Here is an 18,544-nt window from a genome sequence, read left to right as displayed (position 1 = left end):
AAAAAAACAGAAAAAACAAACAAACAAACAAAAACACAACGCCACACACAGAGAAAAAAAAAAAAAAAACAAAAACCAAAACACCGCATGAACTATTCTTCATTTTGCTCAGACCAACAGTATGAACTTCCAGGCCGCAATAACAATGAAATTTATCTATATGCATTTATATTTGAATTTAAAAAGAGATTTCAGTATTTTTCACTAGACAATGTTTATGAGATTTTAAAATGCTTGATGTCTTCCTTTAATCACTCGAAATGGCATGCCTTAACAAATCAAACCATCCCTGATGAAAATACTGTATAATACATGTACAATGAGACATTTCAAGAATACATACAAAAAGTCATCTCTATATCACAGGAATGGCATGATCAGGTAAACACACCAAAGTAAATTTCTTCTTGTCTTCAAACAGGTTGCTGTATATTGGACTACCTGCACAGCATTAAGCATTCAGGAATTTTGTTGAACAATAAATTTAATCACAGAAGCTGACGTTAGCTTCCCACAGGCTCAGTCTGTATCCCTTCCCATGCTACCTTTAATTTCAAATGAACTTGATGTGAGATAGTGTAAACCTTCAAGACACCAAAAAATGAACCCAGCTACATCCCTTGACGGCCTTAAGCAAGAATCCTAAGTCTGGAACCTAACACTAACTTCTCCAATAATCTTCTTTTAGTACATCTGCACTTGATAAAAGCCATTGTATTTTGGCTGCAAGCTTAATATATCACTGAAGATATTTACGTGTTCTTAGCTGGATTGTGACAGGCAATACAATAGGACTTCTAGCCAGTGTAATATTTGTCTTTGGAGTACATGTAGATCAAAAATGTCTCAGCTACTGTTTTGGTTGCTTGAAGATATAGTAATATAAAACTGCTACACAGCAGATTCTAGTGAATACATTTATCTTCAAGATGGTAATACATAGGTTCTATGCTCAGCAAACAATTCTTGTAAAATAATTCTATAGGTTTGCAAATTTCATACAATGATCTCTAAGTATTTTACAAATATAAGAACACCAAGTATCAGGAAAGGTAAAGCAGGACATAACTTGATTTCAAAGGTGTGGAAAAACAGGTTTGGAAAATCAAGTGGCCCTCTCCACCTAGAGAGAGTAGTTTCCAGGCCACATTTGGGTACCAATACACTATGTATGTTGTACTTCATTCCCTAGCTCAGGACCTTGCAGAGACACTTGTGTGGTTCCACTGTGCATTCACGTTGTGTGAACAGGCTCTCCCATTCACAGCTGAAGGAATGGGACTAGTAACTGGCTCTGGAGAAGCTGGCTGAGATGTGGGGATGAGCAGCTGACTCCAGCACATCCAAGGGGAGAATCCAACATTGGATGTCTTGGTCCAGAGACTGAGCCTCTAGTCCCATGGGCATGCAGTGGGACTGACTGGAATGTCCACAGAGAAAAACAGATCCTGATAATAAATGGCCACTGGGTCCAATCATTTCCTGGTCTGGGAAGCAAACCCTGAAAGCACAGCTCTACTTCTGATGCCCTTAATGTAACAAAGCACAATCTGGGATGCCTAACCTCTAAAGGGTCTGAGGATGGCAGCTAGCACAGGACTGGCATAGAACAAAGTTCTTGGTAAGCCAAAAGCTATGCATGAGATTAGTTGCTGTTAATTTTATTTATTTATTTAGCTGCAAAGAGTAGATGTTGTCTTTTATACAGTGGTACAATCTGAGTCCTGGAAAGATTAAGATGAAGAAGATGAAGGAGGAGGAGGAGGAAGAAAAAGAGGAGAAGGAAGGGGCATTATTTAGATTATGAAAATCCATGTTGCTCTCACAGTATGGAAAAAGATCAATTGTTCATCTTCAAAACAAGGACACCAATTAATATTGGTTAGATGGGGGCAGAGAAGTCTCTGAGAGGGAAGAAGTATCTTTGAGTATTTTATCATGGGGTAGGCTAATGCAGTTCTGGGAGTCAGATGCAGATGGGAGTCAGAGAAGCTCTCAGGGCTCAGAAGGACAGCCCAGACTGCAGTGCAGCACACATACAGCTCTGCCAGCATAACAGGAACCTGCCCTGCCCCCTGTGAAAGCTCACACATAGCCACGGGGAATTCTGTAAGGGAAAGACAGCATGTCCCAAAAGGCCCTCCTGTAGGATCAATAACGAGACCCCCCTTAAGCAGGGGTGTTCTACACCAGATAACTGGACACCTGAACTCTAGTTTGAAGGCCTGACAAACTCAGGTGAGTGTTTTCATACAGATACAAGCACAGGCACCAGACAATGGCTGAATATGAACCAGGTTAATTTTATAGTCAAGATCCATGTAAGAGAAGTCAAGGAATAAGGACACTGGAAATGGCGTCAACTTTTTTAGAATAGAAGACAGAGCTCATGATCATCTAGGAGCTAAAAGCTGCAGATTGCTGGAAGAGAGCATACAACTTCATAGTTGAGCTGGGGGAGAACAAAATACAAAAAGGCTTGAAAATGAATTCAAGGATTAAGACAGCAAAACAAATCATTCTTGCAGCAGTTCTAGATACCCAGCAGTGCTGGAGTGGGAAGTACTGCAAGAAAGACTTTTAAAGTATAAATACTACATACTTAATATAACTATATGAAATTATAATGCTATTTATACATGACAGATCGATACCATACCCACATTCACTGTTTTTTATAATTTCTGTGCAACTGTAACTATTTCCATCCCCCTTGTCCCCATTACCAGACACCTGGTTGGTGTATAGGCTAAAGCAGCTTCCCTCTTCGCACAATGCAGAGGGCTCTGGCTCTGGCAGATCCCTGTCAGACTCCCTGCATCTCAGAAAGTCAGACTGAACACGCAAGAGCAGTATCAGTGCTTTGGATGATCCGGAAAAAGGACATGGATTTCATTATTTAGAACTTAGATGAATCTGTAGGAAGTGCAGGGGTTATTCATGGTTTTGATGCAAATACTACCTGGTGACAAGTGGCTGACTGGTTTTGACAAGGTGTTTGTTTTTCCCCGAGAAAGTTTTTCATTAGAATTCTCCCTCACGGCTGTACTGTAATGCCATTGAAACAAAATTCAGCATAGATGACAAACATTCTGTATTGGTGTCATGCCTCCTCAGAATGCATGTTACAATTTTGTATTTTCCACTGATCAATCTGCTTCACATTTTTTTTTATAAGCAGAAATACAAAAAAATAAAAAAAAAATAAAAAAGCCACCATTGCAGAATGTTGTAAAATACCACTTGCATTTAAAATTCACATTATATATATTTTTAGTTGTCTTTATAATTTTTATCCACAAGATTTTGATAGCATGTAATCTAATTGAGTGGTAGAATGATGAATAAGGAGAAGAATTTGAAGTGTCATATCAATGATAAGATATTCAGCTTGTTGTCTCCTGTTGTCATTTTAAATAATACAGCAAAGCCCACTTTAATGATTTTTTTTTTTAAATGTAAGATTAATCCTCCAAAAAGAATGTAGTTAGTACTTGCTCATTCCTACAGTCTTTACTTATAATGAAATCTTTAATACCCATTATGGGAATAGATCTTTTAACATAAACACAGGTTATTTATTCTTCCACTTAAAGAGCAAAGGCTTTGAATTTTCTCTCTAGATCATGTAAGAAAATATTGCTCCACTACTTCTGCAGCTCTGAATTCATGTGTCCAGATAACCTCTCAGAAGTCACCTGTTTGACATTTTTTCCTCCCAACCTGCTGAAGGGTTTCTTTCCATTCCATCCTTGTAAAGCAGGGGAGAAGTCTAAGAGAGCAAAATACACAGCACCTTTAGCACTGGGCTTTTCAGCACTCTAGTTGGGTGCAAAAAACCCACGGTAAAAGTCTGTGTCCCTCGTTCAGGTGCACAGGGCTCAGAAGGCATAGCTGGGTGTCACATAAGGTCTGTTTGCTACACACCGCTTCCAGTAGGAGAACCACTTGCTGTGGCACTGCGGTGTTTTCGCTCCTGCTACCATCAATGATGCAGTTGTATGCATCACATAGGAAGAGAATTAATTTCAGCAAATAGAAAACAGGACTTTTCATAGCACTAAAACAGTGGAGGGGGAAAAAAAGAAAAAAAGAAAGAAAACCAATGATTATGGAAAAAGCAAAGGGAAAAAAAAATCTACCAGGTCCAATACACCTGAAGGCAATGGGGATTTTTCTGCAAGCCATCCCAGACTGAGACCTGTTTTCCAACTAGCCTCAAAAAATACAACTTGCAGTTCCAACCCCCCTCTTGAAACTTCAGAAGCCAGAGTTTGCAAAAGGGACAGCATTCACATCCATCCATCTTGCTGCTACAAGAAATCACATAGATAAAGACTACTTATCTTGCTGTTAGTGCTCTTTCTATTATCCTGTGTCCCACATAACACTTTTCATTAGTCAAGGAAAGCTATCTTCACAAAACAAATTGACAGAAATATAAAATACACGAATGAGCATAAGTTACTATTATTTAGCAACATGGCAACAGGAGAATGTGCTGCAGAAAACAGAAGGTTTAGCAGTCTCCAGCATTGCTGCTTCTGCAACCCCTAATCCATATCACTCCTCTTAGTGTGCCTGGAAAAGAGATTCTGGAAGGTTTGGAGGAAAGAAAGTGGAACTGTAAAAAGAAAGCATTTGCATTGTTTCCATGATTTGTTTCCTTGTTCTTGTCTTTTTGTGAGAGAAACAAAGGGAATGCAGCAGAGGGTAAAAACAGAACAAATAGCTGTATTTTACTAGCCGGAGGTGGGTATGTGAGGGAGAAATAGTGTCTAAAATTATACCAAACAGATACAATAAGTAGCCCAAATTTTGGTGTTTTTTTTTTTTTTTTTTTTCTTCCTTGCATTTATACTTTGCAGCCATATATCTTTGCAAAAAAAAAAAAAAAAAAAAGAGAAAAAAGAAAACAAAAAAGAAAACAAAAAACCAAAGAACACCCACATTTCTTCTAATTTCCTTATTTTGGGTTAGTTCTTTGTATTACCCTTTTCTACATGTTTATTAGCTTTAGAAATCCAATATGGATGAAAAAGTTCTGTTTTATTCCTGCTGCTTGTGTTTACATGAATATTAAAAGCAAAAATAAAAAAGAGATACCTTCAACATTAGGGCAAGACAGCTTGTTAGAATTCAGAGGCACACATGGAAGGGAACAAGAGCCAGTGCATTTGAAGAACAGCAATGAAAGCTGCCACATGAATGATTCTAAGTACATTTAAGCATTGCATTTGAAAATCTTACACTATTTTTCAAATAGTAACAACTGTACAGATAAACTCTTGCTGTGTATGGGGAAAAGAGAAGATGAGGTAAAGTAACTTGGCAAAGGTAATCACAAAACCCAAGTCCTCATCCTGCAAGAAAAAGCTGTGGGAACGACCGTATCTGCAAGAAGAGGGCTTCTAGCTGTCTTCATGTTCCCCTGATCCTGAGAGGGCAGTGTGCCAGACTGGGCTCTCAGCATTAACCGATGCAACTTAAAAACTGATGTGAATTGTATTGGTTGCCTATCGACTTCCGCAGATCATTACAACAGCTGATGTTTGCATCAAAATCTTCATGGAACCAAAATCTTCTGGAACCATTCTGACATCTCCAGGCCTTACAAGGACCACCTTATGCTGCCTTGAAAGAGGTTTTAAGAGTTTTTTTTCTGAACTTCTTCTTCTTAAGGCTAAAATGTTTGGAATTGTTTACAATGACTGTCTGGGCATTAAATGAGCTATTTAGAAAGTGTGGAGAATGAAGACCTCCTTTCATTATGTACTACAGTTAGAGCTTAATCTCAGTTCAGTTCAAGCTAAACTTTAATGGATCAGACCCAAAACCTTTTCTCACTGTTCACCTTACTCACTGATCATCCATATTTTGTCTGTGAAGTCAAAATATGACTTCCTGCCTACTTAATGGAAAAGTCCACATACATCCCCAGTTTGAACTTCTGTCCTCAGAAAATGCATGCCATTATGTATTGGTTGTAGCATTTATACACTAGACATGCCTGTGAAATAGCACTGAAGCTGGAAAGAAAAAAAATGGAAGAGTAATTTGGCTCAGATATCCTAGAAAATGCATATGCAATAAAAGAATCAATTTGTTAGTCACCAAGAAAGGTTTAGCAATTTTCGTTTAACAAAAAATACAGCAGTTGAGGTACTGGAATCCAGAACAGGGAAAAATGCATTAACTGAGGAAAAAAAAATGGTTACTTTTCTCATTATTGGAGTACCATAAAATTATAGTTGAGTTTCACTATGAATAATTGCTCCTTGATGGTTCTTGTTGAGCAATTTTGTTCAGTAAGGGTCTGTCAATACAATTTGCTTTCAATTGTCAGTTTATACAATATCAAGAATAATGGGCTCACTCAGGTGCACTTCGAAATTGTAGTAAAATATTAATTTTGGGGAAAAGAAAACTGATAATCACCTGCTTTAGTATTCTACAGTTATGTTTGAGTTTTTTTTGCGAATCTCCCTATAATAAATGTGTAGATTACCACCTATATAGTTTGTTAATGTAGTTTCAATACTGAACATTGTGGAAGGAGTTGGGGAGGTTTGCTTAACAGGGCCTTACACCCACATCTAGTTGTTCTTGTCAACAAAAAAATCATGAAAGAAGTTTAGCTTGAAAGAAACAACAGTAAAGGTATTTGATTTCCCTCCTTTCCTTTCCAACCCAGCAGGTTTAACAATCTCTCCCACGCCCTTCAAAGACAGCAGCATACCAGAAGATTTTCTGACCCTAACTTCTGCCAGGTAATAGGGGTATGCATTTAAAACACAACAAACCCTTTACACATGACTGAAATCAAGAGCTGCAAATACACAGCAAGAGCAGGAAGCTATGAGTTCCCCCAAAGTGGAGCAAATACTACTAGTTTGGGAAATTAATTTGAAAAAATAGAGGCAGCACTGGCAATTTTTTTTTCCCCAACATGCACACAAATGTGTGTATGTATGCCTGTGTAAATATAAAGAAAGGGGTAAGCTTCCACACTCATATCAATGTATGTATGATGAGGAGCGGAAATTGCTACATGGTTTAAGAATTCAATATCATTTTTGCAAGGATATCGCTTGAAAAAAAATATGTTTTGCTTTCATGGATCCATTGGTCATTAACCATTACATTATAGACTTGCATCAGATAAGTCATGTGAATTTGTACTGTTAACAACTGGGATAACTAGAGACTACATTGTGAAAAATGATAGTTGAATCAAAAGGAAACTATTGTTTTTAAAGGGGATTATTTTTGCAGAAATGTAGGATATATTTTGGGAGGCCTCCTGAAAGTCTTGCTTCTAGTGAAACACTGTATGGACTGACAAACTTTCAATGAATCTATTTAAATATTAACACCATGCTTTAGCATAGCTATGTCTGGGTTTAAAAAACACCTACATTTGAGGGAATCCATTTATGCAGAAAAATGTTATGTACCATGCCAGCAACATAAATTAATCTCTAAGTTGGCTCAATGAAAATACCTTTTACAAAAGAGAACATCTGTGCAATGTAAAATCAGAAACCAAATTACAAAAAACTGGACATCAGCCGTCAATATGATGGCAAAAAGAATACCACCTGCTTGTCCACCCCTAAAGTAGAAGGGGAAAAAGGAAAGCAAGAGCTACTTTGCCCTGCCAAGCCATTTTCCAGGTGCTTCTTTAGGAGGCTTTCCAGTTCAGTTTTGTGTTTCACTTTAAAAACATCTCTGGGGAATTCTGTAGAAATAAAAGACGTAAAGGCATTTTGTCTTGGGTAAGGAGTATTTTTTTCTGACTATTTTGAAGTAAATCTGCCACTTAACTTGAGTTAAAGGTTTTGGTAAATAAAAAGAACATCTCATTATCTTTTTTCCCCCTGACCCTAATAGCAGAATAATGCAAGCATTTTAAGCCTTCCATGTAGTTAAATTCACCGAATTCTTACACATAAGCTATATGTGAAGTAATTAGGCTATAATTCAGCAAAGTTATTAAACGTTAAGTACTTCTGTTAGGTTTATGAAAGCTACTAGCCAATATAAGCCTAATGTCTCAGATAATGGAAGTGAGGTCACTCTGCTATCAAAGGTAGCAGTCAAGCATGCTTCCTTCTAGTACAAATAAAAAAAAAAAAAACAACACAGTGATTCTCTTACTTTTAATGAGAGAAGGTAAGGACTGGGGACAGGGGAAGCATCAAGACTCCAGTGGGCATGATTTTGCTCACCTGCTGCTGTTCTAACAGCCACAGACTGCCATGACAACATGGGTATCAGCACTTAAAAACCTTCTGGGAGTACTGTTGCCTTGGGTGTCTTTGTTTCTTGATAAAGCTATATTCAGAAAAAATGTCAGGTGTTGAGTGCAGGTTTTTTTTGTTTTGTTGTTGTTTTCTGTTTGTTTGTTTTGTTTTTTACCCAAAGGGTACATCCCTTCTGTCTCTACTCATAGATTATGGATTCAAGGATGAACTTCTCTTTTTTACTGAATCACACAGAGCAAGAGATTCAGTTCTGAGTCTCTCACGTTCCAGATCAGTACTCCTTTCAACAAGAGATTTCTTTTTCAAAACATACAGTAAATATTTGGGTTTTTGGCTCACTTGTATAGCAATGCTGATTTTAGCAATTTAGAAAGTTAGCATGAAACGGATATAGAATCCTGTGGTCATCTCTGTAACAAAGAGAGGCAATTCAGAATTAAGACTGCTTAATGTAAATCCAAATACATGAGAGTAAGAAAGGAACAGTTAAACAGCAACACTACAGATAAGGTTGTTAGGGTACATTTTTTAACAACAATTGCTAACTTTTACAGTGGAGTTTCACGCCACTTGCCCACTCTCACCCCATGCAATCTTTCTCAAAAGAACACCTATCATCCATTAGATTTATCACAGTTCCTCACTAGCTTTCAACTACTGACATTCCTCATTTTCTGAAAGGTGGACAGTCTCTCTGCTCCTGTGGGATTGTTTCTGAGCTCTTTTTTGCTGTTAACATGACCAAGCAACATTTATTTCAATTACATTGCTAGTGTATATGTTGCACAGCATGTAGCTGCATTTCCATTTTCCCGCTTTGAATATTTCATCAAATTGATTCAGAATTCTTAGAAAAGGACATTTAAGTATAAACCACTTTTACTAAACAAATAACATTTAAGAGTTATGATTTAAGTCTAAAACATGATAAGATGTACAAACACTCAGAAAATAACAGGTTTTGTTGTTGTAAGTCCTGAGGTAGGTAGCTATGTGAGAAGCCAATTCATGAGCACAGTGAAGCCATTTTTAATCTAATAGTATCAGTGATTGCCACACAAAATACAATGTTCAAAACAGAGAATATTGGTGGGCCTAGGGTATTTCATCTTCCATAGAGCTGTTTGGTGACAGATACCAATTTCATTGTGAGGCTGACAGCCAAAATAGCCTAATGGTATTAAGAACTCTGAAATACCAAAAGGAGAAAAAAATATGAAAAGCATTTTGCAGACTGTTGACAAAAGACACCTGAAGAGTCATAGGAAGAGACATCAAAGTTGCTCAGAAGTAACACTTAAAAAAAAACCAACAACAAAACACAAACAAACAAACAAAAACAGTAAATATAATCTTCTATTAATGAGGTCTATAATTATCATAATGGATAAAATGAGGCATACAGAGGTAGAACAGTTTCTTTTGTATAGCAAATAAGTACCGCGTATGCCATTTTTCAGTTTGTTCCCTAGTTTTACCATAGGACAATTTTATTCCTTTTAACCAAAACTGTAAGTAACATTACAGGTAGGATGCCCTGAAAGAATTTAAGTATGACATGTACAGATTAATTCTGCATAGAAATATATAGTTTAGAAAGGAACAGAACTGAACTTTGATTCAATTTTAACTATAATTAAGATATATGCATTTACTCTTAATTTATTAGCTCTGGTGACAGATGGTGTTTAATGGCTCCAGACAAGAATGGACAACACGCATAGCCCTTCTGGGAAAGAAAGCCTCTATGCTATCCTTCTTTCCTATTTCAGCCCAATATATGATAGCAGCCTATTTACCTGGCTGTTCTCATTCTCAGCCTACATTCATTCAACCCTAGGCCAACCCTCTGTGGTCCTCCGTGCCACCATACAGCTGTACTTCTGCCTGGGACCTTGCAAGAGGCAGTGTAGAGTATCATGCTGACAACATAAGCCATGGGATTTTCTCACTTATTGTAAACAAGTTCAAAATAAATTAAATTAGTTTGAATTGTAACAAAAGTTGTTTTAAAAAGTTAAGGCATTTTTCATGAGATACAAGTTGCAACTATGGAACAATGCTCAATGATATCTGGCCTTTTCACTTTTTGTTTTGCTTCCATGGTTTAATGAGAAAATGCAAATTTTTACATAAGAGTCACAGAGTCACATAAAAACTAGGATTTCACAGAGGTATTTTTAGTTTTGTTTCCCTAGTGGACACGGCCATGAATGAAGCACTTGATTAGAGGACATCAGGCTTTTGTTTAGGTTGACCACTTAACTACAGATCACTTTACCTCACATTTTCTCCTCTACAATGATTCAGGGAAATAGCTGGTTCCTGAAAAATAATTTCTCTTTCCCATTTCCTTCCAGTTCAGCTTTTTATTGGAAGGGACATCTGGTCTCTCTGTCTAACCAGTACCATATTTTGTTTCCCTAAAAGGTGTGAAAAGATGGGGCAAAGGGTGAAGGGAAAAATTGATGTGGGGGAAAAGGCTGGAATACCTACCAGAGGAAATGCTGGGGGGTAAAGATCCGCCCCCTGACACTGGATGTGAGGTCAGGATGCTATTTAAAAATCCCGCCCTCAGGAATCTCGAAAGAGACTTCACCCCAATGGTCGGAAAGGATCCTTTCAAAGAGATAAAAATGATCATTAATCAAATGAGTTGTTCTTTGACTGTTAAAGAAGTCGTCTGTTTAAAGAAAAAATAACCAAACCTCTGCAAAGCTAACAACGGTTTCACTGGAACAGATTGCATAAAATGCAGTTAAAAGTTTTTGAGTGCTTTTTAACCAATTCATACAATACACGGCTTTAACCAGAAAGAAGTTGTTTTCTGCATACTTTGCAAACGGAGAATTCCAGCACTTCTAGGAGGAATGTAAAAAAAATGAGATTTTAATGGTAAAATACACCTCTTGGATATTCACAATGCATTCGAAATGACTACTATAAGAGCATTTTTACAATTTTGTATATGAATCAGAGAGAGACTAACAGAGGCAAAGCTATAGCAGCAGAGCTGAGTTTTATGTCAGTACTTCAAAGACGTGACAAACCACCTGAAATAAGTCATGTCTGGCAAAGGGAGAAGGGGAACCAGAATTAGTGTTAGGACAGCTAACACTGTTAAGCCAGAGCTTCTGTCAAATCTCCGAACACCTGTCAATATATTGATGCAGGCAAACAGAAGTATGGATGTGGCTTCTTTCTGCTTTGCTATCACCAGAAGCTTTCCAGGTTTTACACTTTTGATTGAATGAACTTTACGTTCTTCTCATTGCCTAATAGTACAGTTTGATTTCTGCAAACAGAGATTATCTCATCCATCCATTTAAAAATAAATACTTGTGATATATCTAAGATAATGTTGATAAGGACTCTATCATTCTATCCACCGTTTCAGCTTTCATTGTGCATAGAGACCTAGAGACATCATTACAGTTAGCTCATGTTAGTGCTCAGTGAATACCAGCATCAAAGCTGGACCTGAAATGGCAGCTCTATACACTTTGCATAAAAATACAGTCAGGACCTTGCAATATATCAAAACTGATAATAATTTTTTTTTTTTAGTTTTGCAAGTATATCAAGCAAGCATATGTCCAATCATTTAGGCTATGGTAAGTTTGTTTTCATCATCTTACAGGTATTTCACAACTGTTCCTGTTAGAGATAGAAAAAATCTTATCTATACACAAAGAGGAAAAAAAAAAGTGCCTCTTAAAATTCAATCAGCTGGTTTTTTTTTTTTTTTTTTTTTTTTAACTAATACAAGTTAGAATAGTTTAGCCTCAAAACACACATACGCATTTGCTGAGCTTAACGTAGCCTAACAGCTCTGAACTTTTCTCTTGTACTTTTAAGCAGAAGATCTTTTGTTTCTTCTCAAAATATTCCTCACTTGCCCTTTATATTATTAAAACTACCACGGTCTGTGGAAAAAAGAATTAATTTAATTAGTGCTCTGGGTGCAGTATTTTTATATTTGATGGCTAAAGATATGGAATGAAAGTGTTCCCTCTGGCTATTCTAGAAAAGCCTAGCTTTGGCTGCCTTGTCAAAGTGTTTTCAAACTCCATGGCTTTCATTTTAAAATATTTTCAGAAGAGCTCATGGATAGAGTCCAGAGTGCAATATACAGAAATTCAAATTTAAAATGGAAAATTGTTCCATAAACTCCAAGATGGTGTATTCTAAACAGCACCTTAAAACATGAAGGCTAAATAATGAACATATGAAGACCTCCCAAATAAAACTTTCCTCCTTTGTTCCAAAATATGAATTATACCAACCATAAAGTACACCCACAGTAAATCACATGCCATGTATATAGACCTTCAGAAAAGTGAAACAGCTTGAGCTTCACGATGGATAATTTCCTACACTTAAATGGAGTTAAATGGCAAATATCTCAAGTTGCCTGATAGTGTTAAAACAAATCACAATGTTACAGAAAGTAACAAAGACAAATACAAACCTGCTTCACTTATTGTGTATATTTGTAAATAAAAACAAGGAGAAGCAAATTTTGGAGCAACTCAATCTGTGAATACTAAAAAAGCTGGAGGGCTAAAATTACTGAGGTCTTCCAAGTAGCCTTATAATTAAAGCAATACATATAAACAATGTTTACTTATTTTTTTTTTCACGCACTAAAAAAAGGTAGAATTCAGTTGCTTAAGCATAAATGCTTTGTGTTATTTCAGATGCTGCAGAATATCTGAGACATTCATATCTGAGTGGCACACATGACAAGATCTGCAGGAGATTTGCACTCTTTGATAGTGGCAGCAAGAGGCAAAGCAGCAGTTCGGTCTCTAAGAGGAGGCATCCAGTCCCATTTTAGGCAACTGAAACCCATACAAATACTTTATTGTCACCTCAAAAATTTCCTCAGTGAAGCAGAATACACAGTTACAAGAACAGTAACTTTAGTCTCTTCCAGAAGTCCACAAACAACTTTTAAAAAGGACCAGGCTGATAACATTCAGCCCTGATCAGTATCCAGCAACATAAAAATGTGAAGGACAGATTGAAAGTTCATTCACATTAAAGCAGGCATGATCCTAGTCCCAAATACAGAATGTGCCCAAGAATGAAAATATAGTGTGTGGCTGGTAAGAAGAGTCAATACTTTGGTAATATCACCTGCACACTGTGAATAGGGTTTGTGGCTATTACATGACTATAGATGTGGAAGTTGGCTATTATTACAGGTAGCTGGGAAAGAAAATCAATTCCCATAGCTCCCGTCAAACACCACCAGAAAGACAGAAGTCTGATAAGAGATTTGGGCATTTCCAATAGCTTAAAGCATTACTCAAATTTTTACTTGTTTGCATAAGCAATCACAAAATCTTTGAAAGAAAAATGGCAACAAAGAATTGTGTTCAAGACAGAAAAGGAGAAAGCTCTCTGCTAACACAACAGAGGAAGAAGGGAGGTGGGAGTGTGATATTAAACAGAAAACACCAGCTTCTTAGAAATACATAAATTTCCGTGTGGAAATCAGTAATCAGAACTGCATTTCCTTCTATCTGAATATGTTATTTTTTATTGGACAATGAGTCTTTGCTCTTTTTCCAAATTGGAATTGTGCTTAGCTGAACAAAAAGTTAACGAAAAATGTGCTGCATCCTGCTGTTTTACACAAATTGCAAAGGCAACATTCATTTTTTAGAGGTGCATTTGAACAATAAAAATCTTAATGCTTAGTTTAAATAATCTCTTTTAAATAACCACACCGGACACTTTCAAGACACTTGGATATTATTTCTTTAGCTAAACAACCTTTTTGAGAAATGCAATTCTTTCGGCATACATCATGCTGAGTCTAGGGTTTTACACGTTCTGTCATTTGTATGAAAATTATTCTTTTTCCAGTGGGTGGAGTTATGCTAATGGAAAAAGCTTTTAGTATAACATCTTACTGGTTCTAGAAAGAGAAAATGAAACGTGAATATCGAGCCATGATTCCTGAGTGCACTGAAATACAGTTGTTATACAGCAGCTTGCAGGTATGATTTTATTATGGGAAATAAATAGCAATAATTAAAACAAACAAACAAAACAACAACAGTAAATCCCAAAACTCCCTTCTGGTCCATAGTTACCCACAATGAACATTAGTCCACCTTAACACAGGAAAATGCATTAGTTATAGGTATTAGTTGAAAAAGGGCATTGAAAGAGTAAAAATAAATAATACTCTCAACAGCTGACAGTTCGTGGAGTATACATCATTTAATGAGTTCTGTGATACCAGTTTATAGCCCAGCATCAGTTCTTCTCTTTCACAATTATTGCAGCTAAGTGCTTGTGCTGAGAGGCAGTGGGGGAGTGCTGAATCAATTAGCCTGCCTTCTGCCTTTGTCTGTTGTTCCAGGGGGAATATCAGCCCACAAATGATAGAATTTGATAGGGAAATCACTTGTATAGCGTCCTACTCTGGCACGGTTTTAGTAGCGTATTATCTACACAGAACAGAAGGGCAAGAGTAGATAGCTGGGTAAAGGAAATACATATGCTTTGTTCAACTCCAGAGTGCATACATTAATTCACACACATTTATTAGCACTTGCATCACAACAGCATGGCCAACCAGAAGGAACAGCCACTTCTCCCCGTGGCAAAGGCACATCCCAGAGCCTAGGGCTAGCAACAGCAGAATTTTGCTGAAGATTCCTAGATCTACAAAGGCAAGAAAGTCCTGTCATGTGGCTCAACAAAAGTACTGAACAGATGAATGAATGGATGAACAGAATGACACGAAACACGCCCAGTGCTCTACTGGTAGAATAAAACAGACTGTGATTTCTGCCTGAATGGCAGGACAGATACAAACCCAGTCCTACTCTGTTAGTGACAGCACATGCCTACTCACACCTGCTGAGTGAAAACATTCCCACCAGCTTTGCTCCCATACACACTGCAGAACCAGCACAGTGCCAACAGTCCTCTGTGACCCACATCCCACCCCTTCCTCCTTCCTCATCAGCTGTGGCTCCTTTGTCCCAGTATCGGAGCTCTTAAGCTGATGTCCTGGCAGCATCTGGACCCCATGGACTTGCAGGGATGGGACCTGAAGTTGCTCTGTTGTGCAGGTACAGGAGGGTAGGGCCATCAGCTTGTTCTGTTCAACAGAGTCTCTTGAGTTTGCTGGAAGCAAACTAAGCACTTAAAAAAAAAAAAAAAAAAAAGATTTCACTATCGGATTTGGGTTTTTTTGATGACCTTACTGCAGCTTGTGGAAACTTGCTTTTAAAAAGGAGAACATTTCTGAAGTCTCTGCACTGTGACTAATGATGTGTCTGAAGTAGGTTATTAGAAAGCCTACTGAAGATGCAGGATGTATGTATTAAATAAATCCTGTAACATACCATGTAAGAAAAGGAAACAACATAGAAGCCTCAAGCAGTAATCAAACTAGATCAAGTATTTATTAGAACAATAACATCTTTTTTTTTATATGCCTTTTTTTTTAACAATTACGTCTTTTTTTTTTCTCCTTGTTGCTGAATTATTTGATCCTACTTGTTATGGTATTTATCAAACATATATCCAGACAAAAATAGGGCTCAGCAAATTTGAAGATGAAAGCAAGCTGAGTGGTGTGGTCAGTACTATAGAAGGAAGGGATGCCATCAAAAAGGACCTGGACAAGCTTGAGAAGTGGGCCCATGTGAGCCACATGAGGTTCAACAAGGCCAAGTGCAAGGAGCTGCACTTGGGCCAGGACAATCCCAGAAATGAGCACAGACTGGGAGAACTCATTGAGAGCAGCCCCACAGAGAAGGACCTGGGGATTCTGGTGGATGAAAAGCTTAACATAAGCCAGCAGTGTGCACTTGCAGCCCAGAAGGCCAACTGCGTCCTGGGCTGCATCAACAGGACGCAGCAAGACAGCAGGTCAAGGGAGGTGATTGTCCCCCTCTGCTCTGCCCTTGTGAGGCCTCACTTGGACTACTGCACCCAGGTCTGGGACCCCAGCACAAGAAGGATGTGGGGCTGCTAGAGCGGATCCAGAGGAGGGCCACAAAGATGATCTGGAGGCTGGAGCACCTCTCTTATGTAGAAAGGCTGAGAGAGCTGGGGATGTTCAGCCTGGAGAAGAGGAGGCTCTGGGGAGACCTAACTGTAACCTTTCAGTACTTGAAGGGGAATTCAAAAGGGAAAAAAAAGATGGGAAGTGACTCTTACCTCAATCAGATAATGACAGGACAAGGAGAAATGGTTTTAAACTAAAAGAGGGAATATGTAGATTAGAGGTTAGGAGGAAATTCTTAACTCAGAGGGTGGTGAGGCACTGGAACAGGTTGCCCAGAGAGGCTGTGGATGCCCCATCTCTGGAGGTGTTCCAGACCAGGTTAGTTAAGGCCCTCAGCAACCTCAGCAACCTAGTGGGTGGCGTCCCTGCCTATGGCAGGGTGGTGATCTTTGAGGTCCCTTCCAACCCAGGCTATGATTCTATGATTTGTCTAAGCAACTTCTAAAGAAGCCTGAGCTTTTAATCTCACTGTAGTAAAATATAGACATCTTCATTTACCAAGTAGACTGACTAATTAAATTAGAAATATACATTTCCTGACTCATCTCCAAGGAAAAAATGACAACTGAAATCATATCATTTATGTTAGTAGGTTTAGCAGAATGCCAAGGTATATGGGAAAAAGAAACAGGAAGACTAAATATACGCTACTGTTGGAGGCATGCAGCTGAGGATTGCTTATTGGGATATTTTTTAACAAGTGAAACAAGAATTCCTTTGGAAGGAACTCATGCGAACATATAAAACAGCAAAAGAGCTTTGCATCTGTTCTGCTCCCCATATGGTCTGGAAGTTAGGTAATATAGGCAATTATTTGACAGAACCTCTTCAGATAATGAAATTTCACAACTTCAAATATAAAGCAGTGTCTATAAACACTGAAGTTCAGAGGAATCTATCGGGGAATATTCACCCAAGTAAGGTCTCTATTAGAAAACTTTAGGACTCTTAGGATTAATTATTGTGAGGCATCACTTCCTCATAGGATGTTGCATGGGTATATACCATCTCCCTGACATGTGCCTATGGAAAAGAAAATTGTATGTCCTGTTCAGAAGGGACCTGCAATGAGTTTCAGTCACTTTCTCAGTCTAGGATGCAGCTACCACATACCTGGACCAATCCAGAGCTCCTTTTGTCTGCCTCTGAGCAACTAGATCACTTAACTGGGTTTCAGTATCTCAGTCCAAAAGATGGCCTAGTTATAACTTTATTTCTGTCAAGACAGCGTCTTGAAGAAGAAGGATTCCAGGAACTTGTCTGCAACACCACAAATCAAAGAGTGACCAGTGACATTTTTTTTGTGCTGACATGTAGCCAGTGATGGTGATTTCAGCTAAGGATAAACTGTGCCATGCATTTAAAACAGGAATTCAGACCATCCCAGACTATGAGTATTGCTTATGAACACTAAATGGCTTTTATGAATATTGGTGAGCTTAAATCAAAATATACTTTAGGAAAAGATCTCTAAGAAATTTAGAGATCTAAATTTCACAGACGTCTTCCAATGTTTTAAATGAACTTACATTAACAAATTGCTCTTAAAGAGAGCTATGAGGTCACTCGTGACAAATGCTGGAAGCAAAATGGCCGGGGTACAGATGTGCCCTAAGAGCAATAGGAAATAACACGTTTAAAACAGACAAAAATTCAGCAAACAGAAGATTGCACCTTTGTTGACAAATCAGTTCTCAGTAACAAACAAATAATAGCAAAACTTCTAGAAATTCCGTAACACATTTTTAAAAGCTTTGGATCAGATATACTTATTAGAAAGAGCAGAAGAAAAGTGAACATTAGAAATACAAATATATGGATGAAGGAAAAGTGGGTATGTAGATATGTGCACTTTGTAAAAAATAAAAGTGCAAGCAAAAGCGGGGAAATGAGACACAAGGACTGATGAAAGACCTTAACACAGAGGTCTGGAAAAGATTTCAATGCATCACACCTGCCCAGCGGTGACAAACAACTGTATGCACAAATATGTATCAGCCAGTTCTGGCTGATTTGTGACATGCTTGTTTCTTAAAAAAAAAGCTTTAGTAAGTTCAGAAAAAAAAATGCAGAGAAATACAAAATGAACATACTAAGGATATTCAGAAAAAAATATTAGAAAACAGAGAATATTTTTTACAGTGTTTGATTATTCTAGGACTGTGTCATGATTTTGAAGAGCCTTGACCTGAGATGTTTAGATGTTTAGTTAGAAGCAACTTGCTTCTCAACTATG

General features: G+C 37.8%; 1 protein-coding gene across 5 annotated transcripts in view; it reads right to left on the bottom strand.

The window, feature by feature from the left end:
- Positions 1-18,544, bottom strand: part of EPHA6 (EPH receptor A6) — a 513,331-nt gene that overhangs the window by 73,226 nt on the left and 421,561 nt on the right. For 3 of the 5 annotated variants that reach the window (XM_032187197.1, XM_032187206.1, XM_032187226.1), the window contains one exon: positions 10,764-10,886. The exons of the other annotated variants lie outside the window; for them this stretch is intronic. In XM_032187197.1, coding sequence (XP_032043088.1) covers positions 10,764-10,886 — 123 coding nt within the window. The remainder of the gene's footprint in view (positions 1-10,763; positions 10,887-18,544) is intronic. 5 annotated transcript variants of the gene reach the window in all.

Source organism: Aythya fuligula, chromosome 1 (assembly GCF_009819795.1).
Source record: "Aythya fuligula isolate bAytFul2 chromosome 1, bAytFul2.pri, whole genome shotgun sequence".
NCBI classification, from domain to species: Eukaryota; Metazoa; Chordata; class Aves; order Anseriformes; family Anatidae; genus Aythya; species Aythya fuligula.
The sequence above is the reverse complement of the archived record's forward strand: the minus strand, read 5'-3'. Positions and strand labels throughout refer to the sequence as shown.